General features: G+C 41.3%; 1 protein-coding gene across 1 annotated transcript; it reads left to right on the top strand.

Annotated features, from left to right (window-relative positions):
- Positions 1-1,369: 1,369 nt before the first annotated feature.
- On the top strand, positions 1,370-26,114 carry selenoo1 (selenoprotein O1). The gene is made up of 9 exons (XM_078553308.1): positions 1,370-2,031; positions 3,357-3,560; positions 3,677-3,857; positions 5,332-5,462; positions 15,542-15,822; positions 16,367-16,523; positions 19,446-19,631; positions 20,592-20,748; positions 24,665-26,114. Exons 1-9 carry the CDS (start codon positions 1,490-1,492, stop codon positions 24,848-24,850), a joined length of 2,025 nt encoding a protein of 674 aa, XP_078409434.1. The 5' UTR covers positions 1,370-1,489; the 3' UTR covers positions 24,851-26,114.

Here is a 26,114-nt window from a genome sequence, read left to right as displayed (position 1 = left end):
TCAGCTTCTCTGGCTGTCATCTGTTTTTGCTTTATTACACCTCTGCAAAGCAATCTTGTTTTTCCTGCTTTCCATGTAAAGAGTGTTATAAATGCAAGGCTTCTAATGGGGCTAACTAAAAGTAAATTTTGAGAGTTCTAACCGAGTTCCTAATGATTATATCCTATTCATGCTTTAATTTATTGGCTTCTGTAATTAAAAGAATATAAAAATGTCACATTGTGTTAGAAAATCATACACTGTAAGCATAACTCAATTATTAAATAATTACTTTCAACTTTATTTTTTAATATGTAAATTTTATTAAATAAGGAATGCTGGTGATTGTACTGAAATAACTGAGCAAGCAAAGCAATTATTGAATTAATATCAATTGATGAGATTGTTAAGAGAATGCTCTTCATTAAAAATAAATTGGCAAACTCCAAAAGCCAAATTGGCCTGTTGAGAATGAAGAACATTACCCCAAACAAGTATAAATAACAATTTGCAATTAATGATACCGCAAGATTTACATAAAGGTGAACCAATCATTTTGCGAGTATTTTTCAGCGGCGACTCCATCGTTTTAATAGGTAATGAACTTGCTGTCAGCCTCCTCGGTAGTGTCCCTTGGTGATTCAAGGATGACATAAAAAAAACCTGAAAACAAATAAATTCTAAAAGCTTAAGCCTGTTGATGTTTTGTGTGTTTTTAACGCAAACATTTCAAATGTTTATCCATACCACATCATTGAAAATTGAAATATATTTTGCCTTTGTGACATGAGCACAAAGATCAAGGCTGACACTCCAGTGCAATACTGAGTGAGTCATGCACTAGCCAAATTTCGAATGAGACATTAAACCAAGGCTGCATCTGCCTGCTTGGGCAGATGTAAAAAGTCCTAGGCACCATTTCGAAGAAGAGCAAAGGAGTTAATCCTGGTGTCCTGGTCAATATTTATCCCTCCATAAACATAGCAAAAACAAATTATCTGGCCATTATCACATTGCTGTTTGTGGGAGTTTGCTGCGTGCAAATTGGCGGCTGCGTTTCCTACATTACAACAGTGACTAAATTTCATAAGTTAACTTCATTGGATGTAAAACGTTTTGAAAGGCGCTATATAAATGCAAGTTTTTTTCTTTTACCCTGGGCTGAGTTGTAAGCCGCAGGGAATTATTGGACGCCGGTAAATTTCCGCCTGGGCACAGAGAATACAGCTCTGGGTACAAATCTGACCCCCCTCCCTCCCCCTCAACTCTATCAAACTGTAACAAAACAAAAATCTTGTGCAAAACTAACCACAACGTAATAAATGAGCACAACAACACTGCGTCCAAAAAAAAACTTACAAAGTAAAAGCAGCTGATTCATTGCGAGTTTCTAGTGGTGCAGGAACAAGATATCTCGGAAGTGAATGTATTGAGGCTACTCCCTGGTGCACTATCCCCCCCCACCCCCCCATGCTGCTGTGGTTATTTGGTTGCCTGTTTAGTGCTGTGTATGGCAGTGAGTGCAGCTCGCAGTGCTAGCCGCGTTCTCCCGCACCGCTATCCACACCAAGCCCGCTGCGGCGGAATGAAGAGCAGGAGCCGGGTGACAGTGGCGGCCGGCCCGGCGATGGGCACGGGAGGCAGCGGCAGGGCGAGCCTGCGGAGCCTCCGCTTCGACAACCTGGCTCTGCGCTCGCTGCCCCTCGACCCGTCCCGGGAGCCCGGCTCGCGCCAGGTGCCGGGCGCCTGCTTCTCGCGGGTCACGCCGGTGCCGGTCGACCGACCCCGGCTGGTCGCCTACTCGCTGCCGGCCCTCGGGCTCCTGGACCTGGACCCGGAGGGGTCGGAGCAGGAGCTGGCCGAGTGTTTCAGCGGGAACCGGGTGCTGCCGGGCTCGGAGCCCGCCGCTCACTGCTACTGCGGCCACCAGTTCGGCAGCTTCGCCGGGCAGCTGGGGGACGGAGCGGCCATGTACCTGGGGGAGGTGGTCAATGGGAAGGGGCAGAGATGGGAGCTGCAGATCAAAGGCGCTGGATCCACCCCTTACTCCAGGTCAATACAACCCACTTGCTTTACAACCTAGAACAGACCCCCAGGCAGGAATTTTAAAGGCGTGTTTAATTCCAGTTGGGGCCTTTCCTGTTTTTGACTTTTTGGAGGCCTCTTCAGCCCAATCCTAGATTTGGGCTCGCGTCCCCACCAAGTGGAAGAGACGGTTAATAGATTCACAACCCCACATTCCTCCTGTTCCATGCTTATTTTTCCACCCCTAAGAGTGCTTAAAGCACACGACTTTTTTTTTAACGTCAGCAGCACTCTATAAATGTAAGATTTGTTTTTTTTTAGTGTAAATATATATGACATAATTGACACAGGTGGCTAAAAATATAATTATCCTGTTGAATTATTATCCTGGGAGCAAAGTTTGTCTTTTGGATAAGCACAGACTGTTAGTACAGAGTTTGGGGGCAAAATTATTCTATGTGCACTCTTTCCTTGCCTCCTGTTTACCCCTGGTTTCTGAGTGATAATGGTGTCTAGTCCCCACAAATTAAATATTTTATTTTCCCTTCATGGCATCACCCCACCCTATTTTGTAACTCCTACAGCCCTATAGTGGCAGTCCTATGGTGCAGCAGGTGGTGTCCCTGCCTCTGAGCCAGAAGCTTTGGGTTTGAGTCATACCCCAGGAATTGATGGTCAAGGAAGGCACATTCATAATGTGGCCAAAAGGTTAATCATCAACCTGCAAATCGTTCCTGCAGGCGGTAAGAGCAGGAGAGAATCCAGGTCAGCCATGGGATGGATAGAAAGTTGGAACCTCTACTATTACTATTCTTAGCTCTGGATGATAACATGCATGTAAAAGTGCATGTTGCCACAGTAACTTGAACTCCCTGAGTGTTCTGTAACACTCGACACAGCCCTACAACTCCGCTCTGAACCTGCTATTGTTCTTACTCTGGATTTTCGTGCATTTGCTTCAATCCCACTCCCATCGCATCATTAACTGCTATGCCTTCTGTGATGCTACTGACTGTAGTGCCTTCAGCCGCCTAGGCCCCACACTCTGGAATTCCATGCCTAAACACTTCAGCCTCTGCTGCATCTCCTCATCTAACACCAACCATAAAATTCACATTATTAGACAGCTTTTGGATCAGCTTCCTAATATCTTATTCCTTGGAATGTTTCCTATGTTAAAAATGCTACATAAATTCTGTTGTTGCAGCACAGTGCATCTGTTTTAAGTACAAACCTGTTACAAGTTTTAGTGTTGCCTCATAATTGCATATAGTACTTTATATAGTAATCTTGCATTTGAATTTTGTGCAGTTCATAATAATGTGAACTATGTTCAAATTTATTTTTGGCAGACAATCAGATGGTCGAAAAGTGCTTCGTTCCAGTATAAGAGAATTTCTCTGTAGTGAGGCCATGTTCCATCTGGGAATTCCAACAACACGAGGGGGAACTTGTGTAACATCAGATTCTAAAGTCATTAGGGATGTGTTGTATGATGGACATCCAATATATGAAAAATGCACAATTGTTCTTCGTATCGCTTCTACATTTTTACGGTATTAGGATTTCTGTTTTTGGTGTAAATTTGTGTACGTTTTCAGAATTTATCAAACATTAAAGTTACCTTCATTACCTATAAGTAAATGTATCTTGTTTTGTGTTTTAAAATCAGATTTGGATCTTTTGAGATATTTAAACCTATGGATGAGTATACAGGTCGAAAGGGACCTAGTTGCGGTAGAAATGATATTCGAATTCAAATGCTTGACTATGTTATTGGAACATTTTATCCAGAAATTCAGAGTGCACATTTCCAAAACACAGTACGGCGAAACGCTGCTTTCTTCAGAGAGGTAAGAAGTTATATAAATAAATAATTGTGCAATAGAATAGAATGCTATTTACATGTTTTTGCCCTTCTTGTGTACCATTGCTTTAAGAGTTCATTGCAAGCTGCCACTATCCAGAGTACACATGGATTATTTTTTGGCTTTATGTATTCCGTTGCTATTAGCTGTATACAAGTGTACACTACAAATCTGAATTAAACAGCCCAGGTAGCTTCCAAGTTTGTTTCATGGTCTGGTTAGTTAGCTGATCTCATCTGGGTATAGTTCTGGAGGTGTCTGCACCTCTGCATTAGAAAAGGCAACATTCATCCAAGTTTCATTCTGTGTACATGACATGAAGGTCAGAGGTTTGTTGATGTAACAGAAATAAGAGGAAAAATACAACATTTGTTAAAGATATGATAACTTGTTTTGAATGGCTATTTCTGAAGGTGATCCAATGAGGTAGAATGCTGCATGTCATGAAGCTGAGCATTAAATCACTAAAACTGCTTTGTCAGTTCCAATCTTAGTTTTGTCAAATGGAAAGGTAGAGACTGTAGTGTCTCCTATTTGGAGAACCATACTTAATGCATATAGTGCATTGGTTAAACCCAAATTCATGCATCCTTCGCACTGAAGATCAATTATCTTCCCTTGGCGGCCTCCTATTTCTACCTTTGACAAACTTAAGCACGTGTAGAACTCCATGACACATGTCCACAGTACTTCATACATACCAGCCTTGCATGATGATTGATTCTCTCCTTTAAGTTAAGTACTGTCAAATCCTACGATTTTGGCCTTTTAAAAGATTTGTGGCATTTTTAGAAAAAAAATTACAGTAAACTCAAGTTTGGGATGCCACAATGATGTGAGGAATCCCTTTCTCCCTCTCGCTCTGTCTGCCTGTTTGTGTCTCTGTTTGTTTCCCTGTTTGTTTCTCTTTTAAGCTGCAAGATTGCACTGCACCGCAGCTACATGAAATTTTACATTGCTGATGTAATTTTCCTTTTTCATTGTTGGTTATCCATTTGCATGTGTTTATTTTTTTAATGAGCAAGCAATGTGCCTGCAGTGAATTTCCAAATGGACAATAATTGAATTGAATTGTGAACTCATCATTTGTACCGGTGTAACATTTTAAATGTGCTAATGTAAAGCGATTATAGTTTCAAACTTTTTGTTGAGGTTTTTTTCCCGTCCATTTTACACACAACCTACAAGTGATTATTTCGCTAAACATTTATTTAACTAAACTATGAAAAATTACTCATAGAGGCAGAGAAATGAATGATGTCATGGTTTATTTTCCCAGGACTATCTTGTAGCTACCTGGAACACAAAACTGAAAACAGAATTATGTTAATTAAATTTACAGAACTTCGGTACATTTCAAAATGTGTGTTTTGTTTTTTTGCAAAGGTATGTCTTAAAATTGAATAGTAATTTTTTTAATTATACATCTAAAAGAAACCCTGTTTTAATAAATCTGCAGATAACTAAGAGGACAGCCAGACTAGTTGCTGAATGGCAGTGTGTTGGATTTTGTCATGGTGTACTAAATACGGACAACATGAGCATTGTGGGACTCACCATTGACTATGGACCATTTGGCTTCATGGATAGGTATGTGGATTTTGAATGCAAGGAGAAATTATTTAGAATTTTGCAGTGTTAAAACTTTGTTTTAAATGCAGTTGCCAAACACACCATAGATATTTTCAGTGAAACTCACAAACTCTTCTGTGTTGTACAACATGTCATGTAACCAATGATAAGTGTTGCAGAGGAAGGCGTTTAGTAATTTTATATTTTTATTTTATCTTTCTGCCTTTGTGCTGCCCTTTCAGCTGAGAAGAAGTAGTTTCTGCCATGAGCTTTTCCAGGCAGTTGTTTTTGAGTGGTGTTTATCAGACAGAGATGTGGGTTTTGGAACAGTTCATCTGGCTGCTGCTTTTTTTTGTTCTAAAATGTTTTTTTCCTTCCTTGTGAATTTCAAAATCCTGGAAGTTGGTATAACTGGTCCATTAAGGACTGCTGCACTAACTTATCATTTCAAGAATTTTACATAGGGCTAGAAAAAATGCTGAATATCATTGATTTTGTTTCACTGATTGTGGATTCTTGCTGAATATGAAAATGTTAGGTACTGTTTGTATCAGTTTGAGATCTGCTAATAATGAATATGCCTGTTCAATTTTATCTGATTTTAACCCTTTGCTGGATTTTCACAAAACTTGTGACTCCTCAACCTCTTTGGTTTAAAAAATAACTCTGGGGCTATTCACTCTGTAATGTGTCATCATAACTCCTTATTAAGGTGGTGCAGTACATTGGAGTATCAGTGTGCAGAACCAAAGAAGGATGGATGTATGTATCTATAACTCTGGCCCCTGCACCCAACACAGAAATCAGCTTTCATAAGAAATTGTGCATTTCCTATGAACTGAAGTTTCAACTTCAGCATAAACTATCTAGGTTAGCAGGTCTCCAAGCTAACAATTTACCTTTATCTTTAAGTTATGGCCTGGATACAGTGTGGAATACTCCTTACATTACCGATCTTCTACTTAATAGTTAGCACCACTCTGACAGTCACCTCAGAGTAAAGCAAAAACAAAAATACCTGGAAAAACTCAGCAGGTCTGGCAGCATTGGTGGAGAAGAGCACAGTTGACATTTCGAGTTCTCATGACCCTTCAACAGAACTAAGTAAAAATAGGAAAGGGGTGAAATATAAGCTGGTTTAAGGTGGGGGGGAGTTGGGACAAGAAGAGCTAGGTAAAAGGCCAGTGATAGGTGGAAATGGAAAGCAATGAAGGTGAACAAGGCAAAAGAGAGATACGAAAATCCTGACGGAGAGAAGAGCAAAACTTCTTCAAGGTAGACATTCCTTGAAGAGAAGTGGCAGTCAATTAAACCCTGAATTCAAGTTAATTAAGAAATGAGCTACTACATCAACAGCAAATAAAAACTGATTTGGATAAATGGCAGGATTTTACTTAACTTTACTCCATGTATTAAGCTATAAAATTTGTCCCTCATAAGGTGAACCAATACATTTATGATGATCAGTTTTACATTTACTGAACTTGTGTGGATTATCCTACCAAGTCCCAGCACATATAGTGGAACAGGAAAGTGGGTAATATAGTTCCCTAAGATAAAAGCAAAAAAACTGCGGATGCTGGAAATCCAAAACAAAACCGAAAATACCTGGAAAAACTCAGCAGGTCTGGCAGCATCTGCGGAGAGGAGCACAGTTAACGTTTCGAGTCCGAATGACCCTTGAACAGAACTAAGTAAAAATAGAAGAGAGGTGAAATATAAGCTGGTTTAAGGGGGGGTGGGACAAGTACAGCTGGATAGAGGGCCAGTGATAGGTGGAGATAACCAAAAGATGTCACAGACAAAAGGACAAAGAGGTGTTGAAGGTGATGATATTATCTAAGGAATGTGCTAATTAAGGGTAGAAAGCAGGACAAGCAAGGTACAGATAGCCCTAGTGGGCGTGGGATGGGGGTGAAGGAATCAAAAAAGGCTAAAAGGTAGAGATAAAACAATGGATGTAAATACATTTAAAAATAATGGAAGTAGGTGGGAAAAGAAAAATCTATATAAATTATTGGAAAAAAAGGGGGGAGGGTGGAATCGGAAAGGGGGTGTGGATGGAGGAGAGAGTTCATGATCTAAAATTGTTGAACTCAATATTCAGCCCGGAAGGCTGTAAAGTGCCTAGTCGGAAGATGAGGTGCTGTTCCTCCAGTTTGCGTTGAGCTTCACTGGAACAATGCAGCAAGCCAAGCACGGACATATGGGCATGAGAGCAGGGTGGAGTGTTGAAATGGCAAGCGACAGGGAGGTCTGGGTCATGCTTGCGTACAGACCGAAGGTGTTCTGCAAAGCGGTCACTCAGTCTGTGTTTGGTCTCTCCAATGTAGAGGAAACCGCATTGGGAGCAACGAATGCAGTAGACTAAGTTGAGGGAAGTGCAAGTGAAATTCTGCTTCACTTGAAAGGAGTGTTTGGGCCCTTGGACGGTGAGGAGAGGGTAAGTAAAGGGGCAGGTGTTGCACCTTCTGCGGTTGCATGGGAAGGTGCCGTGGGAGGGAGTTGAGGTGTAGGGGGTGATGGAGGAGTGGACCAAGATGTCCCGGAGGGAATGATCCCTGCGGAATGCCGCCAGGGGGGGGTGAAGGGAAGATGTGTTTGGTGGTGGCATCATGCTGGAGTTGGCGGAAATGGCGGAGGATGATCCTTTGAATGCGGAGGCTGATGGTGTGATAAGTGAGGACAAGGGGGACCCTATCATGTTTCTGAGAGGGAGAAGAAGGTGTGAGGGCGGATGCGCGGGAGATGGGCTGGACACGGTTAAGGGCCCTGTCAACCACCGTGGGTGGAAAACCTCGGTTAAGGAAGAAGGAGGACATGTCAGAGGAACTGATTTTGAAAGTGGCATCATCAGAACAGATGCGACGAGGCGAAGGAACTGAGAGAATGGGATGGAGTCCTTACAGGAAGCGGGGTGTGAGGAGCTGTAGTCGAGGTAGCTGTGGGAGTCGGTAGGCTTGTAATGGACATCCGTGATTCCTCTGACACCCTATATCATATCAACAATTTCCAGTTCCCTGGCCCCAAACACCTCCTCTTCACCATGGACGTCCAATCCATCTACACCTCCATCCCCCACCTGGATGGTCTGATGGCTCTTCGCTTCTTCCTCGAACAGAGGCCCGAACAATCCCCATCCACCACTACTCTCCTCCGTCTGGCTGAACTTGTTCTCACACTGAACAATTTCTCCTTAAACTCCTCTCACTTCCTCTGAATAAAAGGTGTGGCTTTGGGTACCCGCATGGGCCCCAGCTATGCCTGTCTCTTTATGGGATATGTGGAACATTCCTTGTTCCAGTCCTACTCCGGCCCCCTCCCACAACTCTCTCCTCCATCCCCACCCTCTTTCCGATTCCACCCTCCTCCCCCCCTTTTTTTCCAATAATTTATATAGATTTTTCTTTTCCCACCTGCTTCCATTATTTTTAAATGTATTTACATCCATTGTTTTATCTCTACCTTTTAGCTTTTTTTGATTCCTTCACCCCACCCCCACTAGGGCCATCTGTACCTTGCTTGTCCTGCTTTCTACCCTTAATTAGCACATTCCTTAGATAATATCATCACCTTCAACACCTCTTTGCCCTTTTGTCTGTGACATCTTTTGGTTATCTCCACCTATCACTGGCCCTCTATCCAGCTGTACTTGTCCCACCCCCTCCCTTAAACCAGCTTATATTTCACCTCTCTTCTATTTTTACTTAGTTCTGTTCAAGGGTCATTCGGACTCGAAACGTTAACTGTGCTCCTCTCCGCACATGCTGCCAGACCTGCTGTGTTTTTCCAGGTGTTTTCGGTTTTGTTTTGTAATATAGTTCCCTACCTTGTGTAGTCAACCTAGTACAAAGATAATAACAATGTAAAACAAAAACAGAAATACCTGGAAAAACTCAGCAGGTCTGGCAGCATCGGCAGAGGAGAGCACAGTTGACGTTTCAAGTCCTCATGACCCTTCAACAGAACTAAGTAAAAATAGGAAAGGGGTGAAATATAAGCTGGTTTAAAAGGAGGTGGGGGGTTGTTGGGACAAGCAGCTAGTAATAGGTGGAGATAACCAAAAACTGTCACAGACAAAAGAACAAAGAGGTGTTGAAGGTGGTGATATTATCTAAAGGAATGTGCTAATTAAGAGTAGAAGACAGGACAGATAAGGTACAGATAGCTCTAGTGGGGGTGGGGGAATACTAAAAGGTAGAAATAAACAATGGGTGGAAATACATTTAAAAATAATGGAAATAGGTGGGAAAAGAAAAATCTATATAAATTATTAGAAAAAACAAAAAGTTGGGGGAAGAAACGGGAGGAGGTTGGGGATGGAGGAGAGAGTTCAAGGTCTAAAATTGTTGAACTCAATATTCAGCCCGGAAGGCTGTAAAGTGCCTAGTCGGAAGATGAGGTGCTGTTCCTCCAGTTTGCATTGAGCTTCACTGGAACAATGCAGCAAGCCAAGGACAGACATGTGGGCAAGAGAGCAGGGTGGAGTGTTGAAATGCCAAGCGACAGGGAGGTCTGGGTAATGCTTGCAGACAGACTGAAGGTGTTCTGCAAAGCGGTCACCCAGTCTGCGTTTGGTCTCTCCAATGTAGAGGAAACCACATTGGGAGCAACGAATGCAGTAGACTAAGTTGAGGGAAGTGCAAGTGAAAAGCTGCTTCACTTGAAAGGAGTGCTTGGGCCCTTTGACGGTAAGGAGAGAGGAAGTGAAGGGGCAGGTGTTGCATCTTCTGCGGTCGTATGGGTAGGTGCCATGGGAGGGGGTTGAGGAGTAGGGGGTTATGGAGGAGTGGACCAGGGTGTCCCGGAGGGAACGATCCCTACGGAATGCCGCCGGGGGCGGTGAAGGGAAGATATGTTTGGTGGTGACATCATGCTGGAGTTGGCGGAAATGGCGGAGGATGATCCTTTGAATGCGGAGGCTGGTGGGGTGATAAGTAAGGACAAGGGGGACCCTATCATGTTTCTGGGAGGGAGGAGAAGGCGTGAGGGCGGATGCGCGGGAGATGGGCCGGACACGGTTGAGGGCCCTGTCAACCACCGTGGGTGGAAACCTCGGTTAAGGAAGAAGGAGGACATGTCAGAGGAACTGATTTTGAAAGTGGCATCATCAGAACAGATGCGACGGAGGCAAATGAACTGAGAGAATGAGATGGAGTCCTTACAGGAAGCGGGGTGTGAGGAGCTGTAGCTGTGGGAGTCGGTAGGCTTGTAATGCATATTGGTGGACTGTCTATCACCAGAAATTGAGACAGAGAGGTCAAGGAAGGGAAGTGTCAGAGATGGACCATGTGAAAATGATGGAGGGGTGGAAATTGGAAGCAAAGTTAATAAATTTTTCCAGGTCCCGACGAGAGCATGAAGCAGCACCGAAGTAATCATCGATGTACCGGAGAAAGAGTTGTGGGAGGGGGCCGGAGTAGGACTGCAACAAGGAATGTTCCACATACCCCATAAAGAGACAGGCATAGCTAGGGCCCATGCGGGTACCCATAGCCACACCTTTTATTTGGAGGAAGTGAGAGGAGTTTAAGGAGAAATTGTTCAGTGTGAGAACAAGTTCAGCCAGACGGAGGAGAGTAGTGGTGGATGGGCTTCTGTTCGAGGAAGAAGCGGAGAGCCACCAGACCATCCCGGTGGGGGATGGAGGTGTAGAGGGATTGAACGTCCATGGTGAAAAGGAGGCGGTTGGGGCCAGGGAACTGGAAATTGTTGATGTGATGTAAGGTGTCAGAGGAATCACGGATGTAGGTGGGAAGGGTCTGGACAAGGAGAGAGAGAAGGGAGTCAAGATAGCGAGAAATGAGTTCTATGGGGCAGGAAGAGGCTGACACGATCGGTCTGCCAGGACAGTCCTGTTTGTGGATTTTGGGTAGGAGGTAGAAGCGGGCCTTCCGAGGTTGGGCGACTATCAGGTTGGAAGCTGTGGAAGGAAGATCTCCAGAGGAGATGAGGTCAGTGACAGTCCTGGAAACAATGGCTTGATGTTCAGTGGTGGGGTCATGGTCCAGGGAGAGGTAGGAGGAAGTGTCTGCGAGTTGTCGCTCAGCCTCTGCGAGGTAGAGGTCAGTGCGCCAGACAACAATAGCACCACCCTTGTCAGCAGGTTTGATGACAATGTTAGGGTTGGACCTGAGAGAACGGAGTGCAGTAAGTTCAGAGAGAGACAGGTTAGAATGGGTGAGAGGAGCAGAGAAATTGAAACGACTAATGTCACGCCGACATTCTCAATGAAAAGATCAAGAGAAAGTAAGAATCCAGAGAGAGGGGTCCAGGTGGAGGGAGAATATTGGAGGTGGTTAAAAGGATCCTTTGAACGGGGAGAGGACTCCTGCCCAAAGAAGTGAGTACAGAGACGAAGGCAGCAGAAGAAGAGTTCAGCATCGTGCCGAGCCCGAAATTCATTGAGATGAGGGCGTAAGGGTATGAAACTAAGTCCTTTGCTGAGCACTGAACGTTCAGCATTGGAGAGGGGAAGGTCAGGGGGTATAGTGAATACACGGCCGGGGCTGGGATTGGAAGACGGGATGGGGACAGAGGGACAGGCAGGGGTGGAGGGTCCTGGATGGGTGTTGGTGTCGATGAGTTGTTGGAGCTTGCGTTTCTTAGCACTTGAGAGAAAGAGAAAAAGTTTCTTGTTGAGGCGTCGGATGAGACAAAGAATAAAATGAAACTGGGGGCACGCGCAGCTTTGAAAAAGGATGCGGCGGTGCTGCTGGGGGGAGAGGTAGAGTGTGTTCATATGGCAGCGCATGGCACTGAGTGTGGATCTCAGAGTGCGACAGGAACAGCAGTCTGAGGAATGTTGTATGTCCCGGAGATACCTGTAATCCTGGGAGGGTTCGAAACATGAGGGATGGAATTTCAGTTGAAATCCACGTGGGGTAAGTCGGAGACTGAGACAGTCACTGAGAAAGGAAATACGGCTGTGAAAGCGGGTTTTAGTAAACACCTTGTCGAACACCAGGAGAGAAATGGAATGCAATGAAGGTAAACAAGGCAAAAGAGAGATACGGAAATCCTGACGGAGAGTAGAACAAAACTTCTTCAAGGTAGGCATTCCTTGAAGAGAAGTGACAGTAAATTAAACACAGAGATAAAAGCAAAAAACTGCAGATGCTGGAAATCCAAAATTCTATTTCTGTTTTTGTTTTGGATTTCCAGCATCTGCAGTTTTTTGCTTATATCTCTGTGATAAAAACAGTGTCCCTGCCTATAACCTGTTTTTGGGCAGTACCTATACTTCTTGGTTGTGGATCCGCAGCACAAAATTACCCACAGTTAAGCACAAATTGAGAAGAAACATTTTTGCTGTTGAGCTGTTGCCAGATCAAGGTCATGGTTGAACTGCTAAATTAATATTTTACTTTGGTCTTCACAATGGAAAAAAGAGGATACTATTCCAGAAGGAGAGGGAAGGTGAGAGATTATTAAGGGGAAAAACTAAAAGTATGAACCAAATAAGGAATTGAAATCAGATAAATCTCCTGACCTACATTGCAATTCAGAATGTAGTTTTTTTCTTTGTCAGGTTTCTAATGTGCACAGAAGTGTTGTTTTAGCAAGTTTGAGCTCCAGCAGAGCCCTTGTGCACCTATGGGCTTCCTAAAAACAAACATTTTGCTAATCTATCTTAAATTCTCTGGACTTAAACAGGCGATCTCCATACAGGACAGAGTATGATCTTTATGCAGAAACCCTACCTTAATACAGTTTCCCAAACTTTTTCCCACTGAGACCCCAATTCGAGGCTCTGAAATTGTTGTGACCCCTCAGTGGGAGGTGTGAAAGCGGAGTGGTTGGGGAGAAAGAGAGACCCCTATGAGACGCGATGGAGGCAGGAGTTTTTAATATTCACACATTTTTAAAAACGCACCTTCTCAGTCACTTTGCTGGAGCAGGAATCAGGCCTCAAGCAGTGGCCATTTAGGCCACGCCCACCATTTAAAAAATCTCAAGAATTTAAAGGGGCCACGCAGCTGTTAACGTTCAGTCAGAGCTCTGCAGCTCCAAAATCTCATCTTGCAACTCCCTATTTGGGAAGCCCTGTCCTCATAACTTCATTTTGGAGACTTAAGCACAGTGATGTATTTCTATGTATGTCCGTGTGTCAGTGAATTGTGAAGAAGAAGAAGAAATCACAAGATTAAGCAAGTGGTCAGAATGATGACTGATGGAAATTAACCTAAATGGGCAAATAATACAGTTTGGACAAAAGAAAGAATTACAGCCTAAATGTGGAAGCATTGGTGGTCGTGGAACAATATAATTTCTAGGTCCAGAGCAATTAGCAGATAGTTAGTTTGTGAATCAAGTGATCAAATGGCAAATGAGAAGATGAAAGGTGTCGCGTATTAATGGAAGAAGTTGCTGTTTCAGTGTACAGAATGCTAGACAGGCCTCATTTGGAATATTGTGCACGGATTTGATCACCATTGTTGAAAGGATATATACTGGCTTTGGAAAGGAGTTCTGTAATGGTTCAGCTGGATGATATCTGAGATGAAGTGAATTAGCTATGATGAGGGTCAAGTTAAACATGGGCTGGAATCATACGACAGAAATGGGAAATGGTGTTTTTTCTCCCTATGAGCCACATAACATAATTCAAGTTCCCCTGCTCACTCCCTGTAATATTTAACATTTTTTCTTAAATGAATTTATCTAATGCTTTACCAATGGTATATGACAATGTTGCACATTCTAATCATTCTTTTTTTGTGGTCATTTAAAATTTGTGCTCGGTTGTTACCATCTCACTGACCATCATCACTTATATTATCCATAACCCATTTTGTAACATTGGACACTTCTATCTGATTATTTATTAACTCTTTTGGCATTCATCAGAAAAGCCCTAACTGGTCAGATTTCTGTTCATAACTTGCCACTTAGTCGGAGTAGCTGAACCCACTTCCTGGGGGACATGGGTCCCCTGATTTGGCACTAAATTGGTGAAGGTAGCATGTGGAATTTTTTTTTAAATTACTGTATATACTTGTAAAAAAGTCAACCTTATGTCAAAGTTGACCCCATAATTTTTAGCCTAAAAAATGAATTTTCATATACCTCACGTAAAAGACAACCCCTGTTCTTTTAGTGATTAAAGCCCAAAAAATTCAGAGATAAAGTATAATCCAGGAGATGTTAATGATTCAATTTAATTGTAAATGTATAAATGTTAATTAAACTGAATGACAGTGTTGCACATTCTAATCGCTCTCTTTTTTTGTGGTCATTTAAAATTTGTGCTTTGTTGTTACCATCTCACTGACCATCAGTAAATGCTTAAAAACATTTCTATGTTTAAATTTTGTTTTTATTTACTTAAATTATTAAAGTGATCAGATTATGAATGATAATTAATATTAATTCCTTTAGTGTTGTTGTTTTTTTATTTTATTCCATTGTGACATCTTTTTTGGCTTTCACTTGAGCCCAAATCAAGCCCAGATGTTAACCCTTTGAAAACATTATCAGTGTAAAACTCATCCTGTGACTTTTACCCTATAAAAAATTGGTCTAAAAAAAATTGACTTTTGCAGAAGTATATACAGTACAATGTTTTCTGTAAGGAGTGTTTCTCTTGTTTGCACATTGCAGGCTATTGTAGAGAGAATTTTATCCTATGCCTGATTGTATTGTACCTGACCTGGAAGTGCTTGACAATCACACTAAATAACAAAATGGAGCATATTTCATTGTCCAACATAATACTGCTCAACTAATGAACAAATTCACTAAGCCAATATGTTCTCCTATAACTAAATCTGTATTTTGAATTGTATTATGCAGTAATAAATGAAGAACACTTTGCATTTCGTTTTATTCAATTGCTATATTGCTGTAACAGCTTTGTTTTAGATCAACAATTTTCTTTCTGGATTTTCAAGAAACCACATTTGTATTTTCTGAAGTGGATGTGCATTCCTGCATATATTTGGAGCTTTTATACATGTAGCAATATTACTTATCAATGTAAAATAATCCGTGTGATAATAGACATTTGAATTTAGTAATACATTGTACTGCAAAATAACACAAAAGGCTCCAACATGAATGATTTAATGACCTATTTCTCCCTCCAACCATTAAAGGTTTGATCCAGATTATATATGTAATGGTTCTGATAATAGAGGCCGCTACGCATACAACCGTCAACCTGAAATCTGTAAATGGAATCTCACTAAATTGGCTGAGGCCTTGGTTCCTGAGCTGCCTCTGGAGGAGAGTCAGTCTATCATTGAAGGGGAATACAATGCAGAGTTCAAGCAACATTACCTGCAAAAAATGAGAAAGAAATTGGGACTTCTTCGATGTGAGAAGGCAGAGGACGAAGAATTAGTTTCTGAACTGCTGCACGTTTTTCAGATAACAGGTTAATATGAAAGTTGCAAACTTCCTTTTAACCTTCTAAAGAATTAACTATACATCCTATTCTGGTATAATCTGCAAATGTTGATGGTATTTCTTCTAAGCCCCTATCCAAACTATTGACATCCATCAAAAAACTACCCTTAACTCTTACCCTGTTTCTCACTCTAAACAATTCTTAATCCAGCTTTCTATCCTCCCCTAATTCCAAACCCATTATTCTTCTCTAACAACCTCCAGTGTATAAGAGAGCTGACTGTAAAAAGAAAACAGAAAGGGAGGCCTGAAGTAATGAAAAGAGAGAATGTGTGATTACAGAAGCTGGACGAGTGATGTGCCAAAAATGTTATGTCTTGTTTGTGTTGTTCAGATTTCCTTCCAAATCCTAAATGCTAATGCACGTGATCAGATACGCATGCATAGCCAACTAGTTGTAACCAGGTTAAATGTAAAATTCGATTCGTTCATAAGTTCATTGTGGTGCTTGCACTGAGAATTAAATTAAACCTGCAAGCACCTATTAAATAACTTTGTTTTTTTTCATTCAGGCGCAGATTTTACAAACACCTTCCGTTTGCTTAGTAAATTCGCAATTCCTGGAATTTCCTCTCTATTTACACTGGGAGAATTTCTTGAAAAGCTGATAAAGCAATGTGCATCATTGGAAGAGCTAAAACTGGCCTCCAAACCAAGCATGGATCCACGGTAATAATGTAAACCTAGGGAATGAAACATTTTTGAGATTTTAAGAAAGTTTACTTGTAAAATCATTACTTTACACACTCCTGCTATATCTAATAAGCTATGTTGTTGATCATCAGTAGTTTGCAAGTTAAAATTATTTCGTAGCACAGGTGTCCCTTTGTTAAAGCATGTTCCAATAATGCATCTTTGTTTCAGTGCATTTGGTAAATTAGGGATGTTCCCCTGTAACGCTCTATTTTCGATTTAGTGCAGTTACTGAGCATGCTCAGTCTTTTTTAAAATCAAACTGCCACTCACTGTCTCAACCTCCCTTGACGCTCCTGCTCGCCAACCCTCCCACTTGCTGCCTCTCCCACTCCAACTCTCTCACCCAACCTCTCCCACCCCGATCCTCCCTGCTCGCCGCTTCCCCAAGCTTCTCAGCTTGCCCCCTCTTTTCCTGACCCTCCCACTCTCAGCTTCTCTCACTCGTTGCCTTCTTTCCACTACTGCTTTCCTGAGCCCCTTGCTCACAGCAAGGGTTCAGGAGAGGGAGAAGCAGAGGGAAGTGACGAGCGGGAGGGCCGATAATGACGACCCTTCTGGCTTTTAATCTGGACCTCTACAATGTTTATAGCATCTCCTAAAATCCAAATCCTGTCCATTTCTATCTCTGGTCACCCTGCCCTCCTCTTTGTTAAAAATCACACATCTGCACCCCAGACTCTGCTCCTCCACAACCTTCACCATTGTTCCATTGAGTTTATACTCACACTCCTTGGCTTCATCCTTAAATGCATTACCTCTCACTTCTCTGCACTATAGTGCACCTCCACTTTTGTGCTAACCTGTCTGAGTCCTGACGAAGTATTTTAGTGAGTGGGGGGGCCGTCGAGTTGGGAGAGGTTCAGGGAGGGAAGAGGCAAGTGGGAGAGGTGGAGAGTCGGTGAGCTGGAGGTAAGTTGAAAGAGTTTGTACTGTAAGTTATAAAGAGGATTTTTGAGCCAGTTAGATTCAAGAGAGCCAACAGGTTTTTAATGTAAAAATTACAGGTCAGGAATGTAACCCACCCTTATTACCTGTTTTCCTATGGCAAAGTGATTTTTGTTTAGCACACTATTTTATAGGAACACATTAGGAGTACCAAACGAGGAATAGTGTAATTTGTTCCCATGTGTCAAATGATTCTCCATTTGTCAAATGTGACCAAAGGAACAAAAACTACTTCTCGCAAATGATTTTTCCATAATCTAATAAATTGCAGATCAGTATTGAAAGGTGGCAATGAATGATAAGTTGCAACACTGAATTATTCTCAATGCTTTTACACATTGGAGTACAGGGTATACATGGGGTATCTATTTATCAGTTTCCTACCTGTAATGGCCTATTGACTTCTGTCCACAATTATTCAAATCTCTGAATTTTGAAACATATTGTACCTGATAGAATATTTTGTGACCTCGGGGCATTTTGAAAGTGTTATAACTTAAAAATATTACTGTGTACTATCAACATTGGGTTTTTAGTTTAGGTGAATGAATGAGATATTGGGTATTATTAGTTTAGATATCAAAGCGATACTATGATTATGCGATATGATAATGTCTGATTGCATAGCCGTTTTACTTGTCACATGGGTTTGGAGACTTCATACATGAGAATAAGAAACATTCCTCAATATATGAAGTAGCAATTGCACTTTACCCTCTGCCAGGAGTTATTTACCCACAGAAATAACCTCACTAGAGATGGCAAATTACAAATTATCTCACTTGTGGGGAAAGGCTTTTATGAGTTTTTTTTTACAATTGTGGAAGAATTTTTGTAACTTACCATAAATGGTGGGTAATTTATTCATTCTAATGTATTTATTGTTTAATTATGTGTACCCAGTTTTGTTAAAGAAAGCGGTTTAGGGAAGACTCTTGTAGTTTTGGATCCCCTGGACAAAATCTACAAGGGAAACTTGGTCATGCTATCACAACGATTTTGCAATTTGTATTTATTACAAGAAGATGTGTGCACTGAATTCAGAAGTAATGAGTCCACCAAGACCTTTATAGATTTTAGAAATTAAATTAAAATATTTATTAACAAAATAAAAGATTTCAAGCACATACATAACAATTACTTACTACAATAACAATTCCTAAAATTCCTAATTAACCTGACTCTCAATTACATACCCCTTTAAGGCAACAGTCCAAAATAGATTTTAGATTTAAAATAAAACCAGCAAGTTAACACAGTATCCACTTGACAGTGGAATTCCAAATGGCTTTCTCTAACTTCAGTTACTGGACACAGCCAACTTATGCACAAATAGCTGGAGGCTTCTTGAAGGCTGTTTCACACACTCCTGTTAGATCTTACGTGGCCCTCTCTTCACATAGCCTTTCATTCTCCTTTATATATGTTTCTCTCTCTTTAATATGTAAATTCTATTGTTCCATATGTCTTTGGAACTGTATCTTTCTCATAATATAAAAGCTTTCATGTTGCCAGTATTGTCAGTAACCTTTTGGAAAAATAAACACACTCCTTAGCCTTGCTTATTTGGCTAGTTGTAAATAGACTAACATCCCTTTGAAATCCAAACAACCCCTTCACTTATCTAAAAGTGCAAATTCCCTTCATACCTTACATGCTAAGTCAGCATCCATGTTTACTCATTAGCATTTCAGACATATTTCTACACCTAGCTTCTTTTGATAATTTCAAGCTTGCAATCTACATGATTCCAAATGTAATTAAATCACACGGACAGACCCAATATACACTCACACACAAACTTACTTTACAATAAACCAGAAAAATATGAAAATTATTACACTTTTGTAAAAATATTATATGCGTATTACATTTTGTAAAATTTGTATGATTATGAATTAGACTTTGTTTATTCAGATTCTGATCTTGTGTTCTGGTGATCCTAAACAGGCAGCTGTCCATGTTGATAGCCCTGTCCCAGTCTAATCCACAGCTCTTTGATCTGCTTGGCAACAAGGAAGGAATTGCTAAGGAGTTGGCTCGCATAGAAAGCTTCTCTGAGTTGGAGGAGATGACAGCCGAAGAGCTACTAAGCAAACAGAAGAAAGCATGGACAGACTGGCTACAAAAGTACAGGTTAGAAATTACAACTTTATAGTTGCATAAATAAAATTATGAATAACTTCTCGATTTCCCCCAGGTGTCTGTTAGTTGAAGATACCTCCCAGAATAGCATGAAGCTACACAGAGCAGAATAATGATTCCTGTCTTTGTATGTGTTCGCTGGAGTGGTTGGTAGGGTGCTGCAATTAGTCTGAAGTGACACACGGCCTGATCATTGCAGGGGGAGAGAATCAACTAGGTTCCCTGTTTCTGGTTCCTATCTAGAGACTCCTGGCAGAGAGTTGTTTGGGCATTGGATGAGAACAGGATTGAATACTCAAATTGCTTGTTGACAGTTACTGTCTTGGATCAGACATGGAGAAAGACCACTTGGGCTAAGTGCCCAGTCTGCCAGCATTCATAGAATTGAACTCTAGATCAAGTCAGCACTGAGAGGAAGGGAGAAAATCAGGGGGAAAAAAATCAATTTTAAAAATTTAAAAAAGGACTTTGTGTATTCATGCTGATGTATTTTTGTAAATTCTGAATAATGGGAATCTCTTAGAAGTCGTAGTTTGTGTCTTCTGTATCTGTGGTTTCTGTGTAGCGCAGTCTTTCCAAATAATGGCATGATTTGCTTAATGTTCAACAAGCTCTAAAAGTAACACTGAAACCATTGTACATTTTTCATTTTGTAATGAATTGTAGCATACTTTTTCCATATTTAAGTTCCCTAAAACTCAGTGGTTTCTATATTTTTAAAATTTCTCCAATTTGTTTGTATAAAGTTCAAGCATTAATGTAAGATGCAATTTCCGTATTAGCTCTTCGATACTGGTGAGAGAAGGTCCTCATTTTTGGGTCATGGCCTTCCTGCAGTATTTGAAAGGTTAAGATACTGAGTTTGTATTTATGAACATTCAGCTTTGGGCTTTCAGTGTGATAATATGCCTGAAAAGATGTCAATGTACTTGTTTTTTTGTTTTCTTTCAGGTTTCGTTTGGAGAATGAAGCAGAAGATGTTGATGACATCGCTGAACTAAATGCTGAACGTGTGAAGGTGATGAATTCAAACAACCCAAAAGTTATTCTGAGAAATTACATTGCACAGAATGCAATCACCGCTGCAGAGAATGGGGACTTCTCGGAGGTGGGTAAACTGCAGTAAATTGATTTCAAGGATTACGTGCCAAAAAAATCCTTTGCAAACCAATGGCTGAGGAAGAATCGCATACTCAAATGTGTAAGAAAAACTTAAGACTAGAAAATTAAAGTAAGGTCCATTACATGAAACATTTAAGGTATCTTGCAAAGTATTTGCAGCTCAGGAAATTCTTCCCTGACATCAGAAAACAATCAAGCAACCTTCAAGAAATTATAGTTCCCAAATATTTATTATTACATGTATTTAAATTACCCTCTATTTCATTAACATCCACCCCCCCTCCCTCACCTCTCTTGCTTGCAGGAGCAGAAAAGATCATTTCAGGCCAGCCCCAAGGTCATAGACTTCCTACTCCACTTTATATTTTATAAACTTCAATAGTTTATTTGATATGTTATAACAAGGATTACACTGAAAAGCATCTACTTGCTGTAACGCACTTAGGGATAGCCTGAGTTTGGAAAGTCACTGGGCTGCATCTTACCTATGTCGGGCAAGCTGGGCGGGGGTAGGCGGGGGCGTGTGTGGATGCACGGCTGGTAGCCCTCTACCTATGTGGGTGGGGGGGGGAGGGAGAGTCAGGGCCTGTGCTCTTGCGCACATGCGCGCGAAAGAGCGCAACAATCTCCCTGAGGCACAGAGCTGCCTCAGGGAGATTAAGTTGATAGTGAAACTTTTTAATAAAGGAGGGGAAAAATTATTTAAACATGTCCCAGTCACATGAGCTGGGACATGTTTGTAAATTGTGCAAAATTTAATTAATTATTTTATAAAACCTTCAGGAAACCCCATCCCGCCCGTTGCTGAGGTTTTCTGAAAAACACAAAGGCTGCTTGGGCTCTTCGCCTGCCCACCAACTTTAAGGTTGGATGGGCAGCATTGCTAACAACTTTAATTGGTTTTTTTAATGGCCTTAATAGGCCATTGACAGTTTGGTGGGCGCGCAGCTGCCTCCAACGCATGCCCGCTGAACAAAATATCTAAATGACGCGCAATGACATCAGGACGCACGCCCGACGTCATCGCACGTCATTTTGCACGTCAGCGTGTTGGGCCCGCCCCCGCACACCAATGGCAATATTCTGGCCACTGTAAAAGTGCAAGTCTTTCATTGATACTATGTTTGTCAAATATTTATGTATTACTTCCTTGAATTTTAAAGGATCCTCTTTGGATAGGTTGTCATTGTGGAATAACCTAAGGTTAAGAAGTTCCATGTAAACTGATTGGTTTTTTTTCTGAATTTTCGTTAACATTGAATAGTGCTCTGCTTGAGCTTATCTATTCCCTTCATGATCTTAAATACCTCAATAAGATCATCTCCAAGTTGCTTTTTTTTTCCACTGTAAACATCCTTCATACCGTTAGTCCTTTATAGCTCAGATCCGTAACCTCTTTATTTGTACTGCCTCTAAAGCGAGTGGAACAGTGTCCAGAATTGTAGAAAATACTCAAGATAGGGATCCATCAGCGTTTGTACAAACTAATTCACTCTTCCTAACTCTGTTTCATCCTTTATAATCTACCTCACTGTCATTCTTTCCCGAGATCCTACAAAGATACCAAAATCCAACTTATGAATAAGTGGTCTGCACCTCCCAAAAGCTGACTGCACAATCTTTTGCCCCCTTTTAGATTGTAACAAAACTCTGAATTCGATCAAAGTTGCTTTTATATTGACGTCGGTGGGTGTTTTATTTTCCCAACATGTGCGTTTCTTGCAGCAAGCGATGGTGTCAATTTAAACCTGCCAAATTTGCTAAAGCTTTTCATTGGGCCTTGATTGTACAGCACTTGTGTTTCAGGAACAGGTTCCATAAACTCTTCATACTGCTAACATTTCCTATCTGATTTATATTTTTTTAATGTTTCAACTTTTGAGTCAGCTGCTCTCCAAGAATCCTGATCTGATATGTTGAGTCTTTATGAGATTTTCAGGAAAATGTTCTTAAAATTAGAGATTCTCCTGCAGGTAGATATGTTCTTATGATAGTGGACGCAGAATGAGAATATTTGCCACTGAAAATACTGCATCCTATCTTTTCTCCAAACTATCTCCATGTCATTGTATGAAGCAACATGAGAAATAGGAGCAGGCTGAGATCCCAAATAACCATTACTGTTGCTGAAACAGCTGCACCGCTTTTCCGGTCGGCGAGCGGGGGCGGGAATAAGTCAGGCATGCATCCCGACGTCACCCCGTGGCATTTAGATTTTCAGTTCGGCCTATTAAGGCCATTAAAAAACTAATTAACATGATTGATGGACCTGCCCGTCCAATCTTAAGGTTGGCAGGCAGGCCTGGAGCCCAGGCGGGCTTCGGAAAAAACATGAAACCTCATCCACGGGAGGGATGAGGTTTCATGAGGGTATTTAAATTTTTATTAAATGTTTAAGTAAAAGTTATGGACATGTCCCAACTCATGTGACAGTGTCATATGAGGGGACATGGCAGGGAAAATTTTTTAATCACCTTTATTGAAAGTTTTAAATCGGAGCCGATCTCCCTGAGGCAGCACTTTGCCTCAGGGAGACCTGTACGCTCTTCCACGCACACGCGCAATAGAGCGCACTCCCGGCTAAGGGAAACTCCCTCCCCCCCCCCCACAAAGGGAGCGCATAGCGCTTCCTGGTGGACGTTCACGCTGGGCGGGCCTTAATTGGCCCGCCCACATAAAATGGCAGTGCACCCCTGATTGGGATAGCCGATTGGAAGACTGCCCACCCGCTCCTGCACCCCCCCCCCCCCCCCCCCCGCCCCCCAAAACAGGGGGAAAATGTTGCCCATAGAAAACCTCCCCTGATTGATAGCTCAGGCCGTCTGATCTCTGCAGCCAATTTCACAATGTTTATTTACACAAGGTTAAGTGGTTTCAAGGACTTGTAATATTTTTATTGATACTTTAAAGGGTCATGATAATTGGTATTTTTATTGCCTTGTAGTGAAATGGCTTTTTTAACAAAGTGAAAAGTTATGAATGAATTACTTTTTGAAAGCTTTGTTTACACATCCTACTGCCACTGTAAGGTTCATTGGTTGTATACAGTGTATAGTGGGTCAATGGGCTTGGATGTACAATAGCTTGGCATAGGGGGCATGAGGGGTAACTGGGGATGGGTGGAGATGCATAGCTTGCCATAGGGAGCATGAGGGGCCAGAGGGGTGGGTGGAGGAGCATAGCTTGGCATTGGCATGAAGGACCATAGTGGGTAGGTGGAAGGCATGAGGTGCCATGGATGCAGTATGGGGAGTACGAGGAGGGTGAAGGCTGGAGACCTTTTGATTTTAACTGAGAACAAGTCTGACAGCACCAAGACGGGCCTTTTACCGTCTGCCTTGGCACCCGGCAGCATCTGTGACTGCCTCCAAGCCCCTGCACCCACCACCAACCCCCCAACGCGCTTTTCCCCCCGCCACCCCACCCCACCCACCTACCCACAATGAAAACCCCACCATTGCAAGCACTTTCTCCCAAGGTGGCCAGGCTGAGTTGGGAATTTCCCTGACTCCTGCTACTCACATTGAGGATGAAAATTCATGCCATTGTGTTTGTTATACTAACCTTATTTAGTTTCTTATTTAAATTTTCACAATTTAAATTTTCACAACAAATATTCAAACTCCATGGGCTCTCAAAGTCAAATTAACTTTAATAATTTAGTGTGATACCAAGAAATAGTTCTTTCACTTTGCAAGTTTACTGATAGAAGCCATTAAATTGGCCAACTCTTAAAATGTTTGTTAAATTCCAGCAGTACAGAGGAGAATTCTATTGAAAACTGAAATTTGTTAATCAAAAGTGAACGATTGAAATTATCTAGAATTACTGACTTTTAAATGTTAATTTAACCGGTGAGGTGTTTTTAGATTGCACAATAATCTACATCTTGTTTCTTTTAGGTTAGACGGGTTCTTAAGCTTCTAGAGAACCCATACAGTGAAGAGCCTTGTGTGGATGAGGAGCTGCTGCAAGAAGCAACAGTACAGGCTGCAGTTCCTGGTGATGCATTAGACAGCAGGAGAATGCCGTACCACAGTAAACCACCTGACTGGGCTAGGAAACTTTTAGTTACCTGATCTTCGTAAACACCTTGTTTTGGCTTCTGATTAAAAGAGGCCAAACCAAGGTAAATAATGAGTGCCTCTGTTTCCTCACAACAGACATAATGTGGAGATCTACCTTTGCAAAAAGCAGCACCAGATATGCTAAAGTCTACACCCCATTGTGATATAATGAAAGTTGTGATTCATGACTATAATACAGTCAGCTGAAGCACGGTGCAAAAAGAAAATGTGCAAACGTATTAGTATAAGAACAATAAACGTTTTTGACTGATCACTTTCTTTACTAAAAGGAGTGTTGTTTGAGAGAGATGTTCAGTATGGAATATGAGTTATCAGAGAACTAATTTTTCTGACAGAGCAATGAAAATCTATGGGAACATGCACTACCTCTGTTATAAACTGCAGCAATTTACATTGAAGTAGCTATGCTAACACAGGTGGACTTGCTTAATATCCCCTAAAGAAAGAAGCTTAATTTCATGAAAATAACAGATCAGTTTTGGATGTGGGTTTTATTTTTGTATAGCTGGCAGAAAGCAGACCAGCAATTTTCCTCCACCTGTTAAATCCTTGCTATGAAAGTAGCTGACATTATATCTATATGAGTAAGTGTGTAATGAGTGGCATTCATAAGTATGAAAATAACCAGGTAATCACAAATGATTGAATGTGTGTTTGTAACTGAATTTAGTTTACAACTTAGTAGTGCCGCTGCTGTAAATGATATTGAACCACTCAGGTGTACATTGAAAGATTTAGTCTACCAAAGGCGAGTTGTGAAGGCAACTTATTCATGTGAAGGCCACTTTATTTAATGTACTGTGCTTGTAGTTTCTTAAAAGATAATTCTTGATTTAATGTAGTCCCATTTTAATGTAGTTCCATTATTGAATAGACAGTGTCTACATGGGGTTGTAGAACTATCGATTGCGAGACAATGATACTGCTCTGTAAAGGTTGAAATATAAGATCTCCAGACAAAATCTGTTATTGTGAATACAAAAATATCAACTCAAATGTATTGAGCTATTTTTGTATGATGTGGAAACTGTTGTACTCAAGTAAAATGCTCAACATTTAAGAAATGTTAACGCACAATATGGGCTTATATTGCTGAAATGACTATTTGCACTGTGCTTTCTTGAGGATTTTTTTGGACATCCATTGTTTAGAACCATTTTGTTAATTGTAAAAGATTGAACTTAAATTTGTTGGCTTTTAAAATGTATAGAAATTGCCTGTGTATTCCGTTCCCTGCAATGCAGTAATAAACAACCATTAACAG

The sequence above is a fragment of the Cetorhinus maximus genome, chromosome 12, assembly GCF_964194155.1.
Source record: "Cetorhinus maximus chromosome 12, sCetMax3.hap1.1, whole genome shotgun sequence".
Lineage (NCBI taxonomy): Eukaryota > Metazoa > Chordata > Chondrichthyes > Lamniformes > Cetorhinidae > Cetorhinus > Cetorhinus maximus.
Note: the sequence above shows the minus strand (reverse complement) of the source record. Positions and strands in the feature narration are given on the sequence as shown.